General features: G+C 39.5%; 1 protein-coding gene across 1 annotated transcript in view; it reads right to left on the bottom strand.

Annotated features, from left to right (window-relative positions):
- LANCL3 (LanC like family member 3) overlaps positions 1-27,649 on the bottom strand; it is a 118,853-nt gene extending 91,204 nt beyond the window's left edge. Inside the window, exon 1 of the mRNA XM_037165000.2 lies at positions 26,869-27,649. Within this exon, the coding sequence (XP_037020895.2) occupies positions 26,869-27,441 (573 nt within the window). The 5' untranslated portion in view covers positions 27,442-27,649. The remainder of the gene's footprint in view (positions 1-26,868) is intronic.
- Positions 27,650-27,894: the final 245 nt, after the last annotated feature.

Here is a 27,894-nt window from a genome sequence, read left to right as displayed (position 1 = left end):
GCCCCATAAAAGCTAAAACACATTTAGGTAGGAGCTCCTTTAAAAATGTTGGTTGTCTGTTTTGTTTGTTCATTTGTTGCTTTCAGTATTATATCCCATGTATGAGTGAAATCATATGGTTTTTGTTTTTATATAATTTTGCTTAACATATATTCAAGATATATTTATGTGAACATGCAATGTAGTATACAGATGATATATTCTAGAATTGTACACTTGAAATTTATATAATCTTACTAACCAATGTCATAAATTAAATAATATTTTTTAAATAAAAAATATGGGTTGTCTCTTCTTAGCCTCAGATAAAGGGGGCCATTTAGTTTCACAAAATTAAAAACACTTCATGTATACTCATTTCTTTCTTCAGTAAATTTGTTTCACAAATCTTCTGTTCACTAGGAGTGTGCCTATTACTCAGCCCAGTGGTAGTAAAAAGGCAGTAAAGATTAAGACCTTGTGGTTGCCCCAGTTATACTGCAGGAGAGGCTCCCTCTTAATGTGGAAGATGAAAACAAACATGATATGTGCAATGAACAGTACACTCAAAAGGGCAGCCAGAGATGCTGAGAAAAGGGATCAGTTATGAAAAGAAAAAAAAAAGGCTTGTGAGAAAAATAGCAAAAGAAACTCAAAACAAATGTGATGTGAGAAACATTATGCTAAGTATTATTTATCTCAAAATTTGCCATCTACTTTCAATTCTCACACTTAGCCATCCACACTTGTCTCCAAAATCCCACCACCACTTCTTTTACCATGTTCTATTTGGGAACTTTTCATCTGTACCAGAATACCTTACAAATACACCTCTCTGAGTTTTCAAGCTACTCTGAGGAATCTGGGTTGAGAATTCAGTCCTGAACCACCAGAACTGATTCAGAAGCTTCACCCAATTCTTTGAGGGTTATTTCAAAGGAAGAGAAAAAATTATTGGTTTTATTGGTCAACACTTCTTGGCATATTTAAAGAATGACAAATTCTCCTCAACACTAATGGTACCAAAAGCCCAAGGGAGTAGAAAAATCACAACTTTGTAAAAGAACTTGAGTTCAGGACTAGAATGAATCCCTTATCAATCAGAAGCCACAGTCCCATAGGTCAGTTTTGGTTTATATCTCTTATCTTAGATTCCCAATTGCATGGTTCCTATCAAAAGTATCACGCTTTGGCAATAAATTATCCATTACAAATTATTAATATTAATATAAGTAAGATAAATGCCATTATCCTACTTATCAACCCTATACACTTGGAAAAGTAATTTAACGTCTGCAATGTTTTCTATTTTCTATACTGAATATGGAAGCATTAATATACCTAACTTGATGTACTGTGAGATTTAAAAGAGACAGCTTATATAAAAAGTACTTAGCAGACCTAATGTTCTATATAATTATTAGTTACTCTTGTTGCAAAGACTTGGAAGCCTTTTAGGACTTTTAGGATTTTTGTTTATCTCCTCATCACAAAATAAGTGACAAGGAGACAGACAACCTATTGGATATAGACTTCAAAACACTGGCAATCTGGATGCTCACAGAAATAGTTGAGTATGACTGCAAAATAAAGGAAGAAGTCAAGGCTATACAATGTGAAATAAAATAAAATATACAGAGAACCAATAGTGAAAGTAACGGAACCAGGACTCAAATCAGCGGTTTGAAACAAAATAAAGAAATAGCATCCAACCAAAACAGAATGAAGATGCAAGAATTCAAAAATATGAGAGGCCTAGGAAATTCTAGGACAATTTTACACATTCCAACATCATTGAGATGCCAGAAGAAGAAGAGGAAGTGCAAGAAATTGAAAACTTATTTGAACATATAATGAAGGAAAACTTCCCCAATCTGGTGAAGGAAATAGACTTCCAGGAAGTCCCAGAAACTCAGAGAGTCCCAAAGAAATTGGACCCAAGGGGGAACAAACCAAGACACATCAAAATTAAGTTACTCAAGATTAAAGATAAGGAAAGAAACTTTTTTAAAATTTTTATTTAGTTATATTTCAAGTACAGCTTTCTGTTTATTTCTCCCATCCCAGACCACCCCTCCCCCATGCACCCCACCTCCCTCCCATTTCCACCCCCCTTAGTTATTGTCCCTGTGTTCTTTATACTTGTTCCTCTAAATCCCTCCCATTTTTTCCTCTTAAATTCCCTCCCCTCTCCCCTCTGGTCCCTGTCCCCTTGTTCTCTATTTCAGTGTCTTTGTTTTTATTTTGCTTGCTTGTCTGTTTTGTTATTTAGCTTCCTATTAAAGGCAAGATCATATGGTATTTGTCTTTCAAACCCTGGCTTATTTCACTCAGCATAATGCTTTCCAGTTCCATCCATGTTGTTGCAAAGGGTGGTAGTTCCTTCTTTCTCTCTGCTGCATAGAATTCCATTGTGTATATGTACCACAATTTTTTTAAATTTTTTTATTGATTATGCTGTTACAGTTGTTCTATTCCCCCCTTCATTCCCCTCCACCCTACCCCCCATCCCCACCATTACCCCCCCTTCAGTTTATGACCATGTGTCTCAATTCCTTTAGATTCTATATTGCCCATGCTAGTCTTGCCCCCCCATCTATTTTCTATCTACTGTCTATGCTACTTATTTTCTGTACCTTCTCCCCCCTTCTCCTCCTCCCACTCCCCTGTTGCTAACCCTCCTTGAGATCTTCATTTCTATGTTTCCACTCCTGATCTAGCTGTCCTCTTAGTTTGCTTTCGTTTTAGGTGTGGTTGTTAATAACTATGAGTTTGTTGTCCTTTCACTGTTCATGTTTCTTTAACTTCTTTTAATTAGATAAGTCCCTTTAACATTTCCTATAATAAGGGCTTGGTGATGATGAACTCCTTGAATTTGATCTTATCTGAGAAGCACCTTATCTGTCCTTCCATTCTAAATGAAAGTTTTGCTGGATAGAGCAATCTTGGTTGTAGGTCTTTGGATTTCATGACTTGGAATACCTCTTTCCAGCCCCTTCTTGCCTGTAAGGTCTCTTTTGAGAAATCCACTGACAGTCTGATGGGGACTCCTTTGTAGGTGACTGTCCCCTTAGCTCTTGCTGCTTCTAGGATTCTCTCCTTCATTTTAATTTTGGCTAATGTAATTATGATGTGCCTTGGTGTGTTCCTTCTTGGGTCCAACTTCTTTGGGACTCTCTGAGCTTCCTGGATTTCCTGGAAGTCTATTGCCTTTGCCAGATTGGGGAAATTCTCCCTTTTATTATTTGTTCAAATAAGTTTTCCACTGGTGGCTGTGCCTTTCCCCCTTCTGGTACCCCTATAATTCGGATGTTGGAGCGTTTAAAGATGTCCTGGAGGTTCCTAAGACTCTCCTCATTTCTTTGAATTCTTGCTTCCTGACTCTTTTCTGTTTGGCCATTATTTGATTTCTTCTGGTCCACTCCATTGATTTGAGTCCCAGTTTCCTTTTCATTGCTATTGGTGTCCTGTGCAATTCCATTCATTTCAATTAGTTTTGCCTTCATATATTTGTCTAATTTGTGGCTATAATCAACCAGTTCTGTGAGGATCCTGATAACCAGTGTTTTAAACTGTGCATCTGAGAGTTTTGCTATTTCTTCATCGCTTAGATCTATGGGCTCTGGGGCTTTGAGATCTTTCGACATTTTTGGTCTGTTCTGGCCCTTTAAGTGTGAAAAGGGGTGCCTTGGACTCCCAGGTCGCTGGTTGTGAGGCTGTATGTGGGGGCGTGGTCAGAGCGGGGAAATGGCGGCGCCCTCCACAGCAGCTTGCCGCGGGGACCCGCCAGCCCGGTCCAACTGCCCACTCCCTTGCCTGTCAGCTCGCACACAAATGGGCGACCACAGTCAACATGCAGCACCGCTTCCCCACTGTCTCCTCCGCGGTTGCTGGCCTGGTGGCTTGCTCGGTGGCTCGCTCAGTCGCTCACTAGGTCCAACCCTGCGCCTGGATTCCGCGCGTCTGGGTTCAGCACGTCCGGATTCCGCGCCTGAGTCCGTCTGACCAAGACCTTCTGTGCAACCCCTCACCAGCCGCTGGTTTCGCCACTTACCGGTCAGGCTGAAGAATTTGTTGTTAACGGACTTCCGAAAAGTTCAATTTTCCGTGTTCTGGCTGTGTTTTCTGTTGCTAATAATTAGTTGTCTCTAAACTTGATTGTGTGAGAAGGCACGGCCCATCCACCTATGCCTCCATCTTGGCATAAGTCTGTACCACAATTTTTTGATCCATTCATTTATTGACGGGCACCTAGGTTGCTTCCAGCTCTTGGATATTGTAAATTGTGCTGCTATGAACATTGTGGTGCATAGGTTCTTTGAAATTGATGTTTTGGTGTTCTTAGGATATAATCCTAGCAGTGGAATTGCTGGGTAAAAAGGCAGGTCGATTTTTATTTTTCTGAGAAAATTCCATACTGTTTTCCATAATGGTTGTACCAGTCTGCAATCCCACCAACAGTGAATTAAGGTCCCCTTTTCCCCACAACCTTTCCAACATTTGTTGTTGGTTGCTTTGTTTATGATAGCCATTCTGACTGGTGTAAAGTGGTATCTCATTGTGGTTTTAATTTGCATCTCTCTGATAGCTAGCGATATTGAGCATTTCTTCATGTGTCTCTGGATCTTCTGTATCTCCTCCTTGGGGAAGTGTCTGTTCAAGTCCTTTTCCCATTTTTTAAATTGGGTTGGTTGTCTTCTTAGAGTGGAGTCGTGTAAGTTCTTTGTATATTTTGAAGATTAAACCTTTGTCTGAGGTATCATTGGCAAATATGTTTTCCCATACAGTTGGTTGTCTTGATAATTTAATACTATTTTCTCTAGCCATGCAGAAACTTTTTATTTTGATGAGATCCCATTTGTTTATTCTTTCCTTTATATTCCTTGCTCTAGGGGACATATCGGTAAAAATGTTGCTGCGTGAAATATCTGAGATTTTCCTGTCAATGTTCTCCTCTAGGACTTTAATGGATTCAAGGTTTATATTTAAGTCTTTTATCCACCTTGAATTTATTTTGGTGTATGGTGTAAGTTGGTGCTCAAGTTTCATTTTTTTGCACGTAGCTGTCCAGTTCTCCCAACACCATTTGTTGAAGAGGCTATCTTTACTCCATTTTATGTTACTGCCCCCTTTGTTGAATATTAGTTGCCCGTAGAGACTTGAGTTTATTTCTGGGCTCTCTGTTCTGTTCCATTGGTCTATGTGCCTGTTTTTATGCCAGTGCCAGGCTGTTTGAATGCAGTGGCCTTCTAATACAATTTGATATCAGGTATTGTGATTCCTCCTACTTTGTTCTTCTTTCTCAAAAGAGCAGCTGCTATTCGGGCTCATTTCTGGTTCCATATAAATTTTTGAAGTGTTTGTTCTATATCTGTTAAATATGCCATTGGTACTTTAATAGGTATTGCATTGAATCTGTAAATTGGTTTGGGTAGTATGGACATTTTGATGATGTTAATTCTTCCAATCCATGAACAAGGTATATGTTTCCATTTGTTTATGTCTTCCTTGATTTCTTTCTTCAGTGCTGTGTAGTTTTCTGCATACAGGTCTTTTACCTCCTTAGTTAGGTTTATTCCCAGATATTTTATTTTTCTTTTTGCTATATCAAATGGGATTTTTTCTTGATTTCTGCTTGTGCTGATTCATTATTGGTATACAAAAATGCCTTTGATTTCTAGATATTGACTTTGTAACCAGTTGTTTTGCCAAATTCATTAATTAGTTCGAGCAGTTTTTGGTAAGGAGAGAATCTTAAAAACAACAAGGGGAAAGGAGAGAGTTAACTATAAAGGAATTCCCATAAGACTATCAGCTGATTTCTCAAAAGAAACCTTGCAGGCAAGGGCTTCTGGACAAGATGGAGGCATAGGTAGACACACTATGCCTCCTCGCACAACCAAAATAAGGACAACAATTTAGAAACAAAAAACAACAAATACTGACAGAAAATTTAACTGTATGGAAGTCCGACAACCAAGGAATTAAAGTAGAAACATTCATCCAGACTGGTAGGAAGGTTGGAGTGGGGCAGCCAGGCCAAAGGGGGTTGTGGCAAAAAATGCAGGGGCTGGCAGACTGCGGGTACGCAAGCAGTGACTGGTGGACCCAGCAAGGTGGTGGATTGTGGAGGTGAGCCGTGCACAAGGTGACCGGCAGACTGGGTGGTCCCACATTTGCATGCAGATAAACCAGGCAAAACTGGGGAGCAAGATAGACCACACAATCCAGGGTTCCAGAACAGGGAAATAAAGCCTCAAAACACCAATTTAAAACACCTGTGGGGGTTAAGGTATGGGAAGAAACTCCCAGCCTCACAGAAGAGTTCACTGGAGAGACCCACACCCACAAGGTCCTAGAAAGTATACAAGCCCACCCACACAGGAATCAGTATCAGAAGGGTCCAGTTTGCTTGGGGTAAGTGGCAGAAATGACTGAAATCCAGCAGAGAGTGGAACAAGTGCCATTGTTCTTTCTCAGACCCCTCCCCTACGTACAGCATCACAACTCAGCCACTGGGTTGACCACCCCCAGGTGAACATCTAGGGCTTCGCCCCTCACTACATAACAGGCACATCAAGAAAAAAAATGGCCCAAAATGAAAGAACAGATGAAGGCTCCAGAAAAAATACAATTAAGCGATGAAAAGATAGCCAACCTATCAGATGCACAGTTCAAAGCATTGGTGATCAGGATGCTCACAAAATTGGTTAATCTGGGTTGCAAATTAAACGAAAAAATGAAGGCTACACTAAGTGAAACGAAGGAAAATGCACAGGGAACCAATAGTGGTGGAAAGAAAACTGGGACTCAAATCAGTGGAGTGGACCAAAGGAAGAAAGAAACAATCAAACAGAAAAGAATGAAGAAACAAGAATTCAAAAAAATGAGGAGAGGATTAGGAACCCCCAGGACATCTTTAAACACTCCAACATCTGAATTGCAGGGATACCATAAGGGGAAGAGAATGAGCAACAAGTGGAAAAATTAATTGAACAAATAATAAAGGAGAATTTTCCCAATCTGGCAAAGAAAATAGACTTCCAGGAAGTCCAGGAAACTCAGAGACTCCCAAACAAATTGGACCTAAGGAGGAACACACCAAGACACATCATAATTATATTAGCCAAGATTAAAATGGAGAGAATCCTAGAAGCAGCAAGAGATAAGGGGACAGTCACCTACAAAGGAGTCCCCATCAGACTGTCAGCAGATTTCTCAAAAGAGACCTTACAGGCAAGAAGGGGCTGGAAAGAAGTATTCCAAGTCATGAAAGGCAAGAACCTACATCCAAGATTGCTCTATCCAGCAAGGCTTTCATTTAGAATGGCAGAACAGATAAAGTGCTTCCTAGATAAGGTCAAGTTAAAGGAGTTCACCATCACCAAGCCATTATTACATGAAATGTTAAAGGGACTTTTGTAAGAAAACAAAGGAGATCAAAAACTATGAACAGTAAAATGACAACAAGGTCACAACTATCAACAACTGAACCTAAAAAGCAAAAACAAAAACTAAGCAAACAACTAGAACAGGAACAGAACCAGAGAAATGGAGATCACATGGAGGGTTTTCCGTGGAGATGGGGAGGGGAAGAATAGGGGCAGAAAGGTACAGGGAATAAGAAGCATAATTGGTAGGCATAAAATATGCAGGGAAAGGTTAAAATTGTATAGGAAACAGAGAAGTCAAAGAATTTATATGTACAACTCATGGACATGAACTAAGAAGGGAAGGCTGAATGAAGGGTTGGGAGGTACAGGGCTGAGGGGCATATAGGGGAGATAAAATTGGGAAAGGTATAATAGCATAATCAAGAAAATATGGTTTTAAAAAAGAACAGTATAGAAAATGGAGGAGCCAAAGAACTTATATTCACAACCCATGGACGTAAACTAAGGTGGGGGGACTGCTGATGGGAATTGGGGTAGTGTGTGGAGGTGGGCAAAATTAGGACAACTGTAATAACATAATCAAAAGATTTTTTTTAAAGAATTCTAGTTGACAAATAATTTTCTCTGAGGATTTTTAGAGGCCTTGCTCCATTGTCTGGTAGCTTTGTGAGTTGCTAGGGAAGTTCAGTGCTAATCCTTTTATGGAGCTAGTTGGTTTTTTTTTTTTTCTTGAAAGCCCTTAGAATCTATTTATTCTTTTTCCATCCAACATGCTGGTGGGCCCCTTAAATCTGGCAACTCATGTCTTTTACTTGTGAAAATACTCTTGAGTTCTTTTTTCATAATTTTCCCTTTCATTTAATTTGTCCTCTTTTATTAGGACTGACAAGATAGAGGTTGGACTTCCTCTAATTAGTCTTTTCTCTTTTATCAATCTTACTGTCTTATGGTTGAACTTTCAGGGACATTTCCTCTACTTAATATTCTAATCCTTCTATTGAATTATTTTATTTTCCCAACATATTTTTAATTTCTAAGAGATTTTGTTCTCTGAATATTCCTTTTGCTATTATTTTGTCTTTATTTCATTCAAGTGATTGCTTTCCTGGCAATAATATATTTGGTCACTTAAGAAGTTTTCTTCTGCTTTCAGTATTAACTTTTTTTCTGTAAGTTCAGTTTTTCTATTTGTTTATTCTGTTATGATCACTATGTTTCACATTAGATGCTTTCCTCAAATGCCTTTTGACTGACAGTTCCTATTTAAGCGTCTTTCAACCTAAAAAAAGCTCATTGGGATTTCTGGGTATGGAAGAGGGCTAGCTAATTGATGGGGTTTATTATAGTGTGATGAAGCAGTGTAAATGATTTTGCATTGGTAGAGGAAACAACTACAAATGTGAGTATTTGTGGTTCTTTTCGTTAAATCTATCTGAGATCCTACCACTTGGTGTCTGCCAGTGTTACAGAAGTTGAGGAAGAAACTAGGCGTGTATGTGAGGTGGGTAGCAGATAGGGGGTATGTCTCACCATTCAGCACATAGTGCTGCTGTTTTCAGTGAAGTACCTTATCTCTGTCCTTGACAGTGTCTTGGGCCTCAAAGTCCAGAGCTACTCTAATTCAATTTGGCAAGAAAGTGAACTTCAAGGCTTCTACTAAGGTCTGTAGGGTACATGTATGGAAACTGTGGGTGTTCCTACCAGATCCCTTCAGATCCTTCCTATTGATTCTATGAATCCATCCCCCAGTGTCCTTCTGCTTTACTTCTAATAACCCTCACTTTCACCTGAAGCCTTACGCAGAGCCTTATTTTCAAGCTACAACAGAGCTGTATGTACCTGAAAGATAATACCCCCACCCCCAGCTACAGTGAATTATTAGTGCAAGAGCATGCCTCTAGTCAGGACAAACTCTGAGATGTAATGTACACTCCAGAGCTCCCCTACAGGATGAGACAGAAGATGTGACAACCTAAAATTATCCTTTTGCTTGGCTTCCTACCTTCACTGTTTCCCCCATTCCTACACTGGTTTCTCCTGAGAGCACTTCCTGACCAAAGCACTTCCACATGAATGTACATCTCAACATCAGCTTTTGGAGACCTGGTCTAAGACCATTATCTAGTTGCTTAGGTTTGGGATAGGATCCAGGAGTTTAACAACTTTTCATCAAACTTGCAACTAGTACTTATGATTTGTGGCCTGACCCAATCCCCCACTACCACCACAGGTCTCAAGAACCTCCAATTCCTAAACCTTTATAGAGTGTTCCAGGAAGTTGAAACTGAAATTTTAGAACAATTATAGACAATTTCCTATACTATCACTTTTATTCAATTCTAAGTTAAATTTAAGATACACCTTGAGCTTCAGAGTTCAATTCAGACTATTCTTCCAAAAGTCTTTTAGTACCACTTACTCTCCTCCTGACAGTGTGTACTTTAGTAGAAAAAAACCTGCAAAAATATTACCTGACTTAAACCTATAGAAGATGCTCTATAGTCAGAAAATGTGGGTACAATTACTTTACCATCTGTGATGACAGACAAGTTATTGAACCTCTGTCACAATTTTCTCCCCTAAAACGAATATACTTATCTCAGTACCTGCCATATAGTGAGTCCTATCCTTTGAGTTATTTCCTGGTGGTGATAATGATTTTGGTAATACCACCATATGTCTTCAATTACCTCCCACATTTCAGATATTTAGCAAAGGTTAAGGGTATAGTCTAAGACAGTGGTTCAAAACAACGTAGGCTCCAAACAAGCAGCAGCATCCTTGGGAACTTACTAATAAGGCAAAGTCTCTGGTGCTATTCTATACCTATTAAATCAGAAAATCTGCTGATGGAGCCCAGCCATGTGTTATAACAAGACCTCCTGGAGATTATAATGCACAATCAAGTATGAGAAACATTGACTTAAGGAAAGAGATCAGAGAAAAATGTAATAGACCCCCATGGAGAAAAACAACAAGACCTAGAATCAGTTGGTATAGTAATGAAAATCACAAGCAGAACTAATAAATATCTATATAAACCAAATTATTAGGGAAAGGAGGAAATCATAGTTATACCTTTATTATTAGAGTAGTATAGTTGTAAACATTAAGACCATCATTTTATATGAGGGGGGACCAAAAAACGAAATTTATAAAAAATTGTGTGTTTATTCTTACATGTTTAAACTTCGATCACCTTCAAAGTACTCTCCATTTATGCAATACACCTATCAAGATAATTTTTCCACTGCTCAAGTTTTTTTATATTTTAAGTATATTTTATTGATTATGCTATTACAGTTATCCCATTTTTCTCCCCATATTTCCCCTCTTCCCTGCACACCCTCACTCCAGCATCCCCCCCCCCACCCTTAGTCTGTATCCATGGGTTGTACATATAAGTTATTTGTCTATTTTCTACCAATCATTTATGCTTCTTATTCTTTGTACCTTTTCCCCATTTCCCCCTCCTTCTCCCCACTGATAACCCTCTATGTGATCTCCATTTCCGTGATTCTGTTCCTGTTCTAGTTGTTTACTTAGTTTGCTTTTGTGTTTTTTTCCAGGTTCAGTTGTGAGTTTGTTGTCATTTTACTGTTCATATTTTTTATCATCTTTTTCTTAGATAAGTCCCTTTAACATTTCATATAACAAGGGCTTGCTTGTGATAAATTCCTTTAACTTGAGCTTATCTGGGAAGCACTTTATCTGTTCTTCTATTCTAAATGGTAGCTTTGCTGGATGGAGTCAACTTGGATGTAGGTCATTGCCTTTAATGATTTGGAATACTTCTTTCCAGCTCCTTCTAGCCTATAAGGTTTATTTTGAGAAATCAGCTGATAGTCTTATGGGAACTCCTTTGTAGGTAACTCTTTCCTTTCCTCTTGTTGCTTTTAAGATTCTCTCCTTATCTTTAATCTTGGGTAGTGTAATGATGATGTGTCTTGGTGTGTTCCTCCTTAGGTCCAATTTCTTTGGGACTCTCTGAGCTTCCCGTACTTCCTGGAACTCTATGTTCTTCACCAGATTGGGGGAATTTTTCTTCATTATTTGTTCAAATAAGTTTTCAATGTCTTGCTCTTCCTCTTCTCCTTCTGGCATCCCTATGATTCAGATGTTTAAAGTTGTCACAGAGGTTCCTAAACCTCTCCCCATTTTCTCTGAATTCTTGTTTCTTCATTCTATTCTGGTCGAATGTTTATTTCTTCCTTCTGCTCCAAACCACTGATTTGAGTTCTGGTTCCCTTCCCTTCACTGTTGGTTTCCTGTACATTTTCCTTTACTTCACTTCTCATAGCCTTCACTTTTTCCTCTATTTTGCAACCATATTCAACCATTTCTGTGAGCATCCTGATTACCAGTGTTTTGAACCCTGAATCTGATAGGCTGACTATCTCTTCATCATGTAGTTCTATTTTTGAAGCTTTAATCATTCTTTTATTTGGGCCATATTTCTTTGTCTTGGTGCAGCTGTTACTCGTAAGGAGCAGAGTTTTAGGTATTTGCCAGGGCGGGGCAACCCATTCACTAGATCTGGCACTGTCTATGGGAGAGAGGTCAGAGAGGGAACACAGTGCCATTTGCTCAGGTCTTGGCCAGCTTTCAATCACTTCTCCTGCTGCCCACAAGCAAATTGGGCCCTTCTGGTGCTGATTTCCAGGTGGGTGGTCTCGTGTACATTCTAGGACTGTGTGGGTCTCTCCAAGGAACTCTCCTGTGAGGCTGACACTACAACCACCACAGGCTTTTACAGCCAGATGTTTTGAGGCTTCCTTTCTCACACTGGAACCCTGGGTTATGTAGTCTGTCTTGCTCCCCAGTTGTTCCTCCCAGTTTATCTACTTGCAAATGTGGGGCTACCTGCTGGGTCCACCAGCTGCTGGTTTGCCTGCCACTGCTTTGCATGCCCTAGTCTGCCAGCTGCTGCCACCCCTGCCCAGTCCTCTAGCCACTTCCTTGTCATGTGTCCTCTCCCCCTCTCTACTTGTCTCTTCCTCCTACCAGTGTGAATGAATGTTTCTTCAATTCCTTGGTTGTCAGACTTCCATAGAGTTTGATTTTTTGTCAGTTCTGGTGATTTTTTATTTTAAGTTTGCTATTGTCCTTATTTTGGTTGTGCAAGGTGGCAAAGTATATCGACCTATACTTCCACCTTGGCCGGAAGTCCTCAAAACAGTTTTGAATTCATTGATTTTGATGTTTTTTTAATGCGCCTGCTGTTTGTTTCACCTCTTCCACATCAGCAAAATGTTTCCCTTTGAGTACTTTTTTTTATGTGGGGAAACAAAAAAAAAATGTCACTTGGGGTGAGATCAGGTAAATAGGGAGGGTGGGGCATGGGGGTCATGCTGTTTTGGGTCAAAAACTGCTGGACATTCAGTGTGATGTGGGCAGGTACACTAGGAAATCACCCATCATGAAATGGGCAAACACTTTGAAAATCTTCAAAAAAAATTTACTGAAGCTGAACCCAGCTTCTTACAAAAATGCTAGCTTGTAAGCTGATACAGGTGGGTTCCTAGAACACTTACCCAGTGAGGGAAGCCTGTACTACAAGAGGCCCACCCTCCAGAAGATAATTCCAGTTTTTGGAGGGCCCCCCTTGTATATAAATATGAATCAGAGCTGGGAGCTAAAGAGTAAAATGTATATTTTAAGATTGTAAAATTGACAGAGAGTCTATACCACACAGTCTTAAAATACAAATAGAAAAGTGCATTAATGAAAAAAACATACTTTCTGGGCACAGAAATTTAAGAAACAATTGACAGAATCCTTAATTATATTACTGTTTTTCTGAAACAAGCTACCAAGCGTACATGGTCTGAATCATTTGCTGAGGAAAACACATTTGAAGTTGTAACTTTACCAGGGACACAACTATTGAAATTCCTTTGAAATTCTGAATTAGTGCCATGCAAGCAAATGGTCTTTAGAAGCAAAGATAACTTAAGAACACAAAATAGCTCCTTGAATCTGCCCCTCAGAATCTGGGGGAACTGAGCAAGAAACAAACATTCCAACATCACCTGTGTAACAATTTATAGTCACTTAAAACCAATTAGGTGATTTACTATGAGCACAGATTAGAGACACAAGAAAGCCAATCCCTAGATTAACTCTACAAAGAACCTGAAATTTTAAAAAGAGCAAAGAACAGCCCTGTCCCTGGAGGAAGCAAATCTCAGAGGGTAACTCACACAGTTTCTTGTTCAAGGGTGATGACCAGCCACCCAATTTACTTTGTCATATAATCTCTCTAAGCAGCTCAGCCTAATCTCCTGCATGACAGAGCAGAGGATATTTCCCTCCGGCCCTTTATGGCCTCTGTGTGAAGATCTCAAAGCTCTACTGTTGGGACATAACAACTTTAAATACAACCACAGGGAACATTATACAGGCTGGCTGAATGTATGAAAACCATACTTATATTCTTTAGTCAACACATAGAGTCTCACTTTACATTAATGATAATAATACTCAAAACACTAATAAAATAATAGCTAACTAATACAGTCTTTATGCCTAACAGAGCCTTTGCTAAGCACATTACATGTACATTCTCAGTGGCTCTTCATAACACACCTATGATATGGATGCTGTTTGTATTACATATCCAGGCCAGGAAACTAAGCCTCAATGAAGCTAAGTAACTCAGTGAAGGTAAAGCAGCTACTGCGGTGAAGCCTGGATTCCATCCCAAGGCTATCTGACTCTGAATGTTCTGTATTTAACCACAAATGCTTTAATACCTTCATTCGAAGTCCCACCTACTTTAGCAAGTTGCAGTCTGTGATACATGTGCAATTCTCTTTGCCTCACAGGGAATGAAAACATTTCAGGTAGCAATATTATGTTACTGAAACATTCATGAGGACAATATTTCCTTTCTGGTTGAGTACTGGAAGTCTGTAGCCTTAAACAGCTGTAAAGTCTGTTAGGAATCTCCCTCCTAAAGTCACTGTATGAATGGAGATTCAACTGGTCTCCATAGTGCTTGCTTTGAGATTGGTGGTGCTTTGGTTGCCATGGATACCAAATTTCAACACACCACTGAGCACTGGGAATCCATCCCAGGCAAAGCAATGGGGCCAGCAGATGGGCACACTAATAGCTAACTGCACATAATGCTATGACCAATATTTGTTTTTCCATCTTTCATTTAGATGATGTCCTCACCCATGAAGTCTGTAAGACTACATGTCATATGGGAAATAGCTTCTTTATAGCCCAGGTAGCAACACTCACACTTAATGCATCAAAGTCATTCATTTGTCTGGGTTGTCAAATGGGTAAAGCTATTCAGGAAAGGAAATCTGATCTTACACAAACACGTCTTTGTTCAGTTTGTTAAAATAAATAATGGATCAAATGACTTGAAAATTCAGTTTGTCCAAGTGGCTAGCACCCCAAGAATAATGAGCCTATTAACTTCAATCCATGAAGAAAATAACTAGGAAAAGATTATATAGATATAGCTGTATAGATATAGATATAGATATATAGATCATGAGAACAACATATTTTTCCTTGAAACAAAACAAACATCCAAGGCACTCTATTTAATTAATAGGTCAGAGATTGATTAATAAAAGTGAATCATGATGAGGAACAATTACTTCAACACATCATGGACTATCAGCCAATTTATCAAAAGAACATTACCACATGGGGATATCAAAGGACTGCCCTGCCACATGAAGGACATCCACTGTGTATTATGTAGGAGCCACTCACATCACAAACATCACTCACTAAATTAACCAGCAAAAATGAAACTAGCCAAGTCAATAAGGAATTAACACAATCTATAATTTTTACATTCAGAGATCAATAAATACAGTGAAATTCCACTAAAACAGCCTCCTTATACACCAATGGGAGGCTGAATTATTGGCAAAATAAATAATTCAGTATATTTTTAAAAATTTTACTATGCCTATTTTATGTCCCCAATTTATTTATTCAGTAATAAGAAAATTACAAACCATTCTCTCTTTGAATAATTACAACACAAATAATAAGTTTAGGTTTTAGTGGAGTGTATGTTAATAAATGAAAAGGTATAGACAAATTATATCTAAGAATATTGGAATCAATTTGACTAGATTTGTTAAATTATTCTATCAGAACAAATTTTAAATTAAAAAATAACAAGGAATATGTCTAGGTAGCTTCAATTTAAACTAATTTAGAGTTAAGGGTAGCACTACTTCATCTCACACAAGTAAATGTAATTGAATAAGTCTAAAATGGAATGCTCCCATGAGCATCAAGATCATATTTTCTCTGATCTAGAAATGTTATAATAAAATGTTTCTTCTTTTATTGTTATGAAATAATTTAAAACTGTTGGAATGACATCTATTTGGGCTTTTAAAGAAATTCTAAAAAACCTTTTGTACATAGTGAAAAATTACACTTATCAGAAAAAATAAATATACACATTCACTCACATGCTGAGTCCTTAATCCTGCAAGGAGATGTGCCACGCAGTGAATCTTTCCTTCACCATAAACTACAAACTAGAGAGCTGATATGCTGGCATTTGTGGAAGAAGTCATTTTCAGTATGAAGGACAAACAATGAAAATCATGAATTTTTATGGGAATCAAATTTGTTGTTAGGCTGTCCCACAAAATTAAAAACAAATAGTGATTCAGAGCTTTGTACACCAGCCTGTTCACTAACTCGGCAGCAGTAGTATTACCTGGGGGTTTGCTAGAGATGCAGAATCTTGGGACTCACCCTAGACATGCTGAATCAAAACCTGACTTTTAATAAGCTCCCCAGGAGACTTGTGTGCATATTAAAGTGTGAAGAGCACTAACTGAAAGCACAGATATAGTAACCAGCCTGTGTGATATGGAAGACCATCTCTGCCACTATCTGAGTAACTTGGAACAAGTTCAAGAACCACTCCATGCCTCAGTTGCCTCACTGGATATGATGAAGTGTTGGGAATCACCCTGACTGGTTTCAGAAGCTATAATCCCCCCATGACTAAGGCTAAGTGAGAGACCTTGGGACCATAAGCCACTAAGGAAACAAAGCTTATCTCCTTGGCAGGGGTACCACCTCTGCCCCTTTTATTTCACCCTGCCTGGCCCCCAATGCATGATTGGTCAGCCAATGACAGCTAAGAGTCCTCAAAGGAGGAACGACCTAAGACAGGAATGATCATGGGGGTGCCTAGGGGAGGACTTGGGGGGCTATAGCAAAAGGAAGTGATGGACCATCGCCCCTCAGCTTTGACATAGCCTGAGTCCTCATTCTGTCTGCAAGAGGTCTCTTAATCTCTTAGATGCCTTAATTCCCCTGCCTGACTTAAGCCTGAAACAATGACAAAGGGCAGTGCAGCCCTGTGCTAGAAAAGGTGGGTTCCCAGGGTGATCAGGCCTAAGAAAGAATATATAAAATCCTGTGAAATCTGCTTTGCTAAGAATGTCCTCAATTAAATGATAAGGGTCCGAGCAGGAAATCAGTTTGTTTCCCAAAGTTTTATAGCCCTTTAGCTAATAGATCCTGACTCAGAATAAGCCCTAGTAGTTCTTCATATGCTATTGTTTAATCCTTACTGCCTGACAATAATTAATGAGCTTTACCTGTACTCCTGTGCAAAATGAACCCAATAAAAGCCCATTGAGGAAAAGGGTCTTGGCCCTTCTCTTTTGAGAGACCAGCCGCCTTTCCTCTCCAAGCAGATCATGTCTTGGTAGACTTATTCTCATCATCTGTGGCAGCTGGTGGGGGGGCCTGTGGGTGGAGCCCCCCCAAGATGTAGATAGTAACAGTGCCTATGTCATAAAATTGCTGGTAGTATTAAATAACAATTCCTCTAAAATGCTTACAAGACTATGTACAATAAGTGAACAATTGGTGTTAGTTCTTATATCCTTTTAACAATCGCAGGGTTCTATGTCTAGAGTAACAAAAGATCTAAGCTATAGCTTACCAAAAACAAACAAATAAACAAACATTTCTGGCAGTTCTATAATCAGGCAATTATGAACTAGGCTTGGACTTGACCTACAAAAAATCCTGCTTCCCTAATCCACTGTCATTTCAAGCCAAATTTGATGGTTTACTTATGCAGTGCACACACACAGCTGCTTACAAAACAGGGACCACTGACTTTCAGACTAAAGTGGTTATTGAAAGCAACAATAAATGGAGTAATTTGCTACCCTAAATATCTCCATCTTCATTTTATACCTATTAGTTTGTCATATAGTAAAAAGTCTGATTCAACCCAGTGTTGAAAATAGTGTGGGAACACAGGTATCCCCAAATGCTGGTGAGGAAAGGGAAATAGATCTAAAGTTTTTGGAAACCAGTTTGATAATCTCTGTCAAGTGAAAAATACCTGTAAACTTTGACTTACCAACTGTTTCAAAAATTTATCACATGGAGGGTTATCAGCAGTGGAGGGGGAAGAATGGGGGGAAAGGTACAGGGAATAAATAGCATAAATGGTAGGTACAAAATATACAAAAAATTATCCTACATATACAGGGTCCAGAAGAAGTAAGGCTTGCTTGATTGTCATTGGTAGGGTACATGAATGTCTCATACAAGATGGACAGCAATTTGAACATTTCACCTAAAATGTCATATGGTCTGCTTGAGTACAATTTTGTTATGTTACACAAGTACCTGTTATGACTTTGTAATAAAAACGAGTGTTATTTGTGCTGGATCCTGTATATTTGCAACAGGAGGCAAAGATACATATATAGAAAGATGAATGTATATGTACACCTGGATATTTACATATATGTGTGTATTCTTTACATCACTGGTTTTGATAGCAAAAAAAAACCTTGAATCAACTTAATGTCCATCAATAATGATTCAGTGGTGGTATAATCATTAAATCAAATCAGTATAAAAAATGAGACATCTCTCTACACAGTAATGTGCTAAAATGCCCAAAGTACTAAAGTAGCAAGAAAGTAAGCTACAGAAAAAATGCACAAACAATATGATCATTTGTTTGAGTGTATAACAATATAGATATTTATGCAATATAGTATTTCTAAAAAACAAAATGTTGACAAATATGCTAAAAGACATTTTATTATATATCTTTTTGTAACCTCTTTGTTTAATTTTACTTTGTATGACAGTAATAATTTTTTTAAAAACTAAGAAAACAAAGAAAAATTTTAAACAACCTAACATAAAACCCCCATGAACTGGAAAAAGAAGAAAAACTATAACCTTCAAGTTAGCAGAAAAAAGAATAAACAGGGCAGAAATAAATAAAATAGAGTCTAGGGATAAAAGAGAAAAGATCAGCAAAACTAAAAATTGATTCTTTGAAAAGATAAACAAAACTGACAAACCTTTAACTAGACTAAGAAAAAAAAGACTCAAATAACCAAAATCAGAAATGAAAGAGACATTACAACTGACACCACACAAATACAGAGGGTCATAAGAGACTCCTATGATTAAGGAGATACCAACAAACTATAGAACCTAGAAGAAATGAATGAATTCATAGAAACATACAACCTACCAAAACTAAATCATGAAGAAATAGAAAATCTGAACAGACCAATAACAAGTAAGAAGATTGAATCAGTAATAAAAAACCTCTAAAAAAGAAAAGCCAAGAACACTGGTTTCTGATAAATTTAAACATTTAAAGAAAAATGGACACCAATCCTTCTCAAACTCTTCCAAAAAAATTGAAAAGAACACTTTCAAACTCATTTACTTTCAAACTCATTTTATGAAACCAGCAGTACTCTAATAACAAAACCAGATAAGGACACTAGAAGAAAACTATAGCCCAATATCCCTGATAAGTACAGATTTTAAAATGTCAACAAAATACTATCAAACCAAATTTAACAAAACATTAAAAGGATCATATAACATGTTTTAAGTGGTATTCATCCCTCAAACACAAGGATGATATATCACATTAATAGAATGAAAGATAAAATCATATGATCATCTCAATAAATGCGTAAATAGCATTTGACAAAATTCAACATTGCTTCATGATAAAAAGTCTCAACAAATTGGGTATAAAAAGAATACATCTGAACATAATAAAGGCCACATAAAAGAAGCCCAGAGCTAACATCATACTTAATGATGAATACTTTTCTTCTAAGATCTGGAATACGTGCCCACACTCACCACCCCTACTGAACATAGTACTAGAAAAAATAATCCCCAAATTCATATGGAACCACAATACACTCCTAATAGCCAAAGCACTCTTGAGAAGGAAGAACAAAGTTGTAGGAATCATACTTTGTGATTTCAAACTGTACTACAAAACTAAAGTAATCAAAACAGTGTGGTATTGGCATAAAAACAGACACAGACCATGAAACAGAATCAAAAGGCCCAAAATAAATCCATGTGTATATGGTCAACTAACATTTGACAAGGAAGCCAAGGAATACTTAATGGGGAAAGGATAGTGTCTTCAATACATGGTGCTGGAAAAACTGGATAACAACATGCAGAAGAATATCTTACACCACTCACAAAAATTAACTCAAAATTGATTAAAGACTTAAATATAAGACCTGAAACTGTAGAACATAAAGAAAACATAGGAAAGAAGCTCCTTGACATTGGTCTTGGTGACAATTTTCTAGATATGACACTAAAAATGCAGGCAACAGAAGCAAAAATCAATAAGCAGGACCACATGAAACTAAAATGCTTCTGCACGGCAAAAGAACAATCAACAAAATGAAAACACAATCTATGGAACAGGAGAAAATATTTTCAAATCACATTTTAGATAAAAAGTTAATGTCCAGCCCTGGCTGGTGTGGTTCAGTGGACTGAACAATAACCTGCAAACCAAAGGGTTGCCGGTTCAATTCCCAGTCAGGGCACATACCTGGGTTGCGGGCCAGGTCCTCAGGAGGGAGCACATGAGAGGCAACCACACATTCATGTTTCTCTCCAACTCTTTCTCCCTCCCTTTCCCTCTCTCTAAAAATGAATAAAATCTTTTTAAAAAGTTAATATCCAAAATAAATAAAGAACTCATATAACTCAATAGCAAAACAACTCAATTAAAAGATGAGCAGCCGAGGAACATCAGACATTTTTCCAAATAAGACACACACATAGCCAACAAGTACATAAAAAGGTGCTCAACATCACTAATCATTAGGGAAGTGCAAATCAAAGCCACAGTGAGATATCACCTCATACCTATTAGAATGACTATCATCAAAAAGACAAGAGATAACAAGTACTATCAAGGATGTGGAGAAAAAAAGAACTCTTGTGCTCTGTTGGTGGGAATATAAATTCACACAGGCAATGTGGGAAAACAGCATGGAGTTTCCTCAAGAAAATAAAAAGAAAACTAATATATGATCCAGTGAATCATTTTTAAGTATTCATTCAAAGGGAAAAAACAGGATTTCAAAGAGATACCTGCATCCTCATGTTCACTGCAGTATAATTCATAATAACTAAGGAAGTGAAAGGTCACAAGACAGACCTTGCCAAGAGACTGACACTTTGGTAACCACACAACACCCATTCCTCTCTGCCTTTCTTCTTTCTTGTCAGAATCTGCCTGTAATGATACAGGTTAGAGATGAAGGACACTAGCCTTCCCGGTTTCCCCCGAAACCAGAAGTGGCCAGTGATCAAGTGCTGGGCCATAAGGCAGAGGGGAAATTCTTCAAGGATAAAATCATCTGTATGATTTTTTTTAATGATGCAAGAAAAAAACCCTCATATCCTCCGATTCTACTTCAGTTGTATGGGAACTTGGAATGGCAGCAGCCATCTTGCAACCTTGAAGAGCACTACAGCTCTAGCGTTGAGAATAGCAGAGAAAAAGGTTGGAAAGGGCTTGGGTTCTTAACGACTTTCCTGAGCTGCTGAGACAATCCTGGAATGGCCTAGTTCTATACCCCTTGTAAAATGAGGTAATAAATGTTCCTATTATTTAGATCAATTTTCACTGGATATTCATTTATTTGCAAACCAAAGCATCACTACTTACACAGCTGCTAACCACCTGCTTTACAAGTAAGTTGAGGACCCAGTTAACAATTATGCAATAGTTCTTTTGTAAATCATGACAGGAAGATAGATTCCTTGTATTGGGTATAATTTTCTATGCAATGTTCAGAATCACTTTTGATTTTCTGTTAGTAGGCGCAAAACAGAATAATGATAATCATTAAGCAACTATTATCTGCCAAATACTATACTGGGCACTTTATCTAGAGTGAATCATCATGGCAACTTCCAGACAATTTCCCCTTTGGCTGGGAAAATAAAATCACATCTATATTTTTGAAATCTTACTTAAATAATTTAGCATTTCCTTTCATTACAAATGCAGACCACAAACCACCAATAATACTTGTACCTTCGCCATTTACAGAAATCACAGATATATTCATGTCATACTGCAGTTGTTGAAGATATCTTGAAATATCATTGACCCCATCACTGTTTCAAAAATACCATAATCCCTAGACCTGCTGCCAAATCTTGTTATTTAATGTGTGAATAAAGAAGCACATATGGTACTGCATCACACGTTTTTTAAATATTTTGGTAATCAAATGTCCATATAATTGGCTTTCTTTGTAATCCTATGTGTTTTACTTTTTGCATCTAAAATGTCATTATAAGAGGTGCTGTATGACCCTGGGCAGGTAGCTCAGTTGGTTCTAGTGTCATCCCAATATGCCAAGGTTCAGGGTTCAACCACCAGTCAGGGAATACACAAGAATCAACCAATGAATGCATAAATAAGTGAAAAACAAATTTATGTGTCTCTCTCTGTCAAATCAATAAATAAAAAAAATTTTTAAGAAGCTCCATAAGTTTCACCAGATTTACAAAGGAATTGCTAGCACAAAAGGTGTTTAGACACCCTGTAACCAGTCCTCCCTGTGACCATTATTAACACAATTCAGTCCACTTTCTATGTGGAAAAGCAGGGTGAGCTTTTTAAAAGGTAAATAAAATGAAGACATTCCCCTGTTTAAACTGAAACAAATGCATACTCCTAATTGTGACTGACTTGGCCCTGCAGGATCTGATTTTACCCTGCTCAGGGCTCCTACTTGGTCTTGAACTCTTCTATCACCCTGGCCCCTGCTCACTCTGCTCCAACCAGGCTAGCCCTGTTAATGCTTCTTTGAAATCTGCAAGCAGTTTCCCACCTCAGGGACCCTGTCCTTGCTGTCCGCTCTGCCTGGAATGACTGCTCTTGACGTAGCTACTTCATTCTTATGCTTCAATGATAAGCCAGGAACTCACCCCTACAAAGAAGCCTTCCTCACTAACCTATGTCAAGCTCCCTCCCCTCTCCTGCCCTGTCCTCAGTTAGTTCCTGTTCACTTCCTTCAGAGCACTTATAACAACATAATTATATTGATTTTTGTTCAGTACTAAATCCTGGTATCTAGTAAGGTACCTGGAACACGTAAATTCCTGACATTCACTGAATGAATGAATAAATGACAGAAAACATGAATGAGGAAGCTATTATTAATCCATTTTACAAGTAAGAAAATTAAGGCTCAAAGATGTTAAATTACTTGTCCAAGGTCACCCAGTGGCAAAGTTATTATTTTAACTGTGGTCCCTAGGCCACCCCCTAATCCCTTCTCCATTTTTTTCTAACTCCCTTTTCCCTGCTACATTTCAGTCAATTTGTAGAAAACAGAATATACCCAATACAACTTTCTATGATGTGATTTTGGGGGATTTTAGTGCCCATTGCTCAAGGATATCTGACTAACCCTCAATGCTACTTCCCTTAAGTATTTCCAGGAAGGGAATATATACCTAGATACGGTGATTCTTCCTGTTTCTGTCTCTTTCTACATAGCACACACATTTTTTTCATTTCTGAATCTTATAACCCTAAGTACAAACAATAAAATCATATGCAAGGAATAAAATTCAGAAAAGGGTAAACTAAGGAAGAAAAATACTAGATAAACTTGAGATAAATGCTAGTATACAAAAGTACCTGTGATGAGGGACTGTCCACAAGCCTATGAGGACCACAATTCTGGCCCTATGCTTCTTAAGAGCCAGCATAAAGTAAAAAAAAAAAAAAAACCACAATCAGTTACATGACACATTCTGATGATTTAAAAATTCAATCAGCCCTGGCTGGTGTAGCTCAGTGGATTGAGCGCGGGCCTGCGAACCTCACAATCTCGGTTCAATTGCCAGTCAGGGCACATGCCTAGATTGCAGGACAGTTCCTGGCAGGGGACTCACAAGAGGCAACCATACATTGATATTTCTCTCCCTCTCTCTTTCCCTTCCCCTCTAAAGATGAATAAATAAAATTTTAAAAAATTCAATCAACTTCCAGGAGGAGCACAACTATCCTGTTTCTAAATCCTGAGAGAAATTTCTCTTGTGGATCCTCATAATGAAAGCATGGTAAGACAAAGTAATCATTATTCTAAACTACAACCTCGTAAATAAATATATTAAGCTTAATAGAATGGTGTCCCATAGCATCCCTTAACAGACATGGCTAGTATAATGCCAAAATCTATGTAGCTATCCAAAGCATGGTCCCTGACTGCTAGCATTAGCATCACTTGGGCACTTGTTAGAAATGCAGAATCTCAGGTCCAATTACATGCCTGCTGAAACAGAATTGGTATTTCATTAATGACACCTGCAGGTGATTCCAATGAACATTAAAATTGAACAAGCATTGGTCTAGTGGTTAGGCCCAATCTGAGGCAGAATTTGTAAGAAATTAGTATTTATTTATTTATTTATCCATTCAAAGAATATTTACTGAGACCCCAGCAGTAGGAAAGTTGTTTTTCTTTAACATGACAGAAAAATCACCTCCATAAAGGAACATATTGATAAATGAGACTGCATTGAAACTGAATGATAAAGCAAGCCATAGAGTAGACACTATTTGCAACACCAAATAAAAGAAAGTTGAGAAGCTAAATACAAACTAGGTACTGTCTTAATGCTGGGAATACAAGTAATGAAACAAAAACTCTACTCTTATGGAGCTTACATTCTAATTGGAGAATGCATAAATCAACAGAATAAGTAATATGAAGTAAGAAAGGGGCATAAGTCAGGGAATGGGGTTGCAGTTTTAAATAGGGTGGACAGGGAAGGCTTCATTAAGGAGGTAATGACCTGTACAAGGTCAGGGAGCTAGCTATAAAAATAGCTAAGAGAAGTCTTCCAAGCAGAAGGAACGACCTGAGACAGTAAATGACTGAAACAGCAAGGCCAGTGTGGTTGAGGCAAAGTGAGCAAGAAATATAGTCAATATGCAGGGGGCCAGGTCATGTGGAGCCTTGTCAGCCATTTTCAGTGTCTTAGCTCTAACTGTGAGTGAGATGAGAAGCCACTGGAGAAAAGGTAATAGGAAGCCACTGCAAGGTGTTGAGCAGAGAAACAACATAATGAAAAGTGTTAAGGAATGGCTTTGAGTGAGAGAATCTATCTCAGAGTATAGTGCACTAATCCTAGTAAATGGTACTTCATTCAACTATTAGGTGCCAAAGATGTGCCAAGTAGTACGGGGAGGATCTAGACCAGGGTGATAACTGAGAAAACTGCCAGAGTAAAATTACTCTAAATGACATTGAAGGGAAACAAACTCAGGACATAATGACAGATTATTTATAGAGAATTGACAGAAATTCGCAGTTCAATTTAATCAAAGTTTATGGATCACCTAATGAGGGCAAAGCCATATTCTGGCTAGCACATAAGGGGTGGAGATGGTGCATAAGACTTGTATTTTTCCTTCAAAGGGCTTCCAGCCTGGTGTACTTAGCCCCTTCCTTTTAAGCCTAAACTTTATGGATTGCCCCGAGGCTGACACAGACTAGCTGATTTCCTCCAGTGAAGAGCTGTCTCTTTGCCCTCAGAGCTGTTCTGTCTCCTAGGAGCAGAGGCCAAAGCACCTCAACTTAATTAGTACAAAAAGACAGATCTGGTTTGGCAGCAAGGCAAAAGAGAGGTCCTAATAACTATCTCAGTGTATCAGCCTTGCAGACTGTCACTTGGATCCTAGTTTTGGAGAATGGAGTCCTTCTGGTCCCTTTCCACTTGTATGACCTGATGGGTCTCCCACTCTACCATTCCATACTGGAGAAAAGGCCCCACAGGGACTAGAAGAGAAAGAAGCTAAGTTTAAGAGAACAACTGGGGAAAAAAGAATTTGAAAATTGCCTACTGCCAGATAGCAAGGTCTGAGGAACATATGCAAATATAATGCAAATGACATGTAAATAGCCCTATGGCCTTCTAAAAGCTTTTATACAACTTGAAGGGCTCTTGAGAAACTGCTAACAGATAATAGTGATTCAGAGGTAGAGTGACTATTTCAAGAAACTTTGTCACACAGATCTTTTCTGCCCTGCTAGAGCAGTGTAGTCTTTAGTAATCTTTCCTCTCACTTGAACCAACCTCACCTTCTATAAATAAAAAAAATCACGTCTGCCTCTATAAAGGTTATCTAAGTTAATTACACATTTAAACACTCTGTGTACCTTTGATTTTTCTTCAAATGTCTCTCTCACCCAAATAAAGGCTCTAGTGGGTTATGAATGAAAGAGTTTCTCAGTTCTAGTTACTATGATCCTTAGGAGAATTTTTTTCCTACTCTACAGTAACTAACACATTTTCTTCTAATACCCACACACTGTATTCAAAGTTAATCCACAGGAGAAAAAAACCATACCTATGGTTGTGAAATCCAATTCACTTTCAAGGAACCACTGGAAAGCTATTCATCAGAAAACCTTCCCTGTCAAGTATGTTGCCTTTTTGACAATATTAACTAGGCATTTTAAAATAAAAAATACACATTTGATTACAACGGGATACAATTCTTTCTACATTTATGTATTTAAAAGAAGACGCCCCCAACAGATATGAATTTTGTAAGAACCATGAGATGACCTGAATAGTAAGTGCATCAAACCTACAGCTGGGCAGTTATTCTAGGTTACAGACCCAGGAGTTACAAAAGCAACTGACCTCCACATTAGTGATGGAAACAACGATGGCATAATCAGCCCCCCAAACTCCTTCACTTTCCTAGTAGTCTAAATTCGAGGATACTTCAGCTTTTGACAAGAGGGTCAAAGGAAGGGAAATCCCTTTTGTTTCCGATGCTTTTAAAATCTCACTTGACAGCGCCTCCAGAAAGCTACTGGGCTAAGAGGCATCTGGGCAGATGCCACGTTCAGTGGAAAACCCCGGACAGCGCAAAGACTCGGAATCCTAACACACGAGAGAGTGAAAGGCAGGGTGGGGGCTGGTAAGGAAACAGACAAAAGCAGGAGATAAATCTCAAGAGAGTGAAGAAACGACAGCACTTAGGGTAACAAAGAGATGAAGAATGGCCAGGAGTGCTGCTCCTGGTGCCTGGAGTCCCGGGAAGGGATGCGGGGCAGGGCCCGGCAGGCGGTGAGGTACCCTCCCCACCCCAACCTTTCTGCTGGGGCTACCTTACCTCCTGGGCGAGTTTCTGCTTGAGCACTAGCGCAGCACACAGGTAGCCCGCACGGCCCACAAACAACTCATCGGAGCCACACTCTAGGAAGGAGACTGGCGCGCAGACGGCGCACAGAGCCCGGAACTTGCCCAGAGGCTGCACGTAGTCAGACCGGCCCAGGGCGTGGTACACCAGCGTGGCCACAGCGTACACGCCCGCGCCCCCCAGCAGGAAGGCTGCGCGGGTGTCGGCATCCGGCTCGCCCCACTCCTCAGCACGAGCGCATGCATCTATGAGGCGCTTGGCAGAGCGCAGGTAGCGCTCTCGGGCCGCAGCAAAGAGCGGGCTCTGCGAGACATGGTAGAGCATGTAGGCCACCCCAGCGACGCCACCGTACAGTCCGCCTTGGCAGCTGCTGGTCACGGCCGCAGACCCCCGGGCCTCAGCGCCGCCCCCGAGCGGGGGCAGCTCCTTGAGGATTCGCTCGATAGTGGCGGTGACCAACGGAGCCACCGCGTCCTCACACTGGCCGGCCAGCAAGCTGCCCTGGTAGTCATCGAAGCGGTTGGGGAAGCAGCGCTTGGTGTCCATGCCTGTGCCCCCCAATGCCGAGCAGGGGTGCACTTAAGGGCGAGTCCTGTAGCCCCGAACACCACCTCTCGCCTTCTGCGGCGCTCGAAAAGCGGTAGATTCAGAGGGAATTGAGCAAAGAGGCTGAGACGTGAGGTGACAAGAGGAGGCGGGCGTGAGGAAGAAGCACGGACAGGATTGCCAAGTGGGCCACGCAGCTGCTGCGAAGCTACCAAATGGCCAGGACAAGCGCCGGATTTGTGTTTCTTCCGTCCCCCTCCCAGAGGCCGCGCCCCACCGAACAGCCCCCTCCTGCGCTGCCGCAGCTGGGCCGCCTTTCCAAGGGCCAAGGTGCTCTCTGGTAGGACCCAGGCGGAGTCTGGGCCACTCCTCCCGCCCCGCCCCTAGCTCCTCCCCTCCTGGCAGATGGCCCTGGAAGGGTGGGACACCGGTTTGGAAAGCTAAGGCTGGGCA

This window comes from Artibeus jamaicensis, unplaced genomic scaffold (assembly GCF_021234435.1).
Source record: "Artibeus jamaicensis isolate MK-2021 breed Jamaican fruit bat unplaced genomic scaffold, CSHL_Jam_final contig_60, whole genome shotgun sequence".
In the NCBI taxonomy this organism is placed as follows: Eukaryota; Metazoa; Chordata; class Mammalia; order Chiroptera; family Phyllostomidae; genus Artibeus; species Artibeus jamaicensis.
Note: the sequence above shows the minus strand (reverse complement) of the source record. Positions and strands in the feature narration are given on the sequence as shown.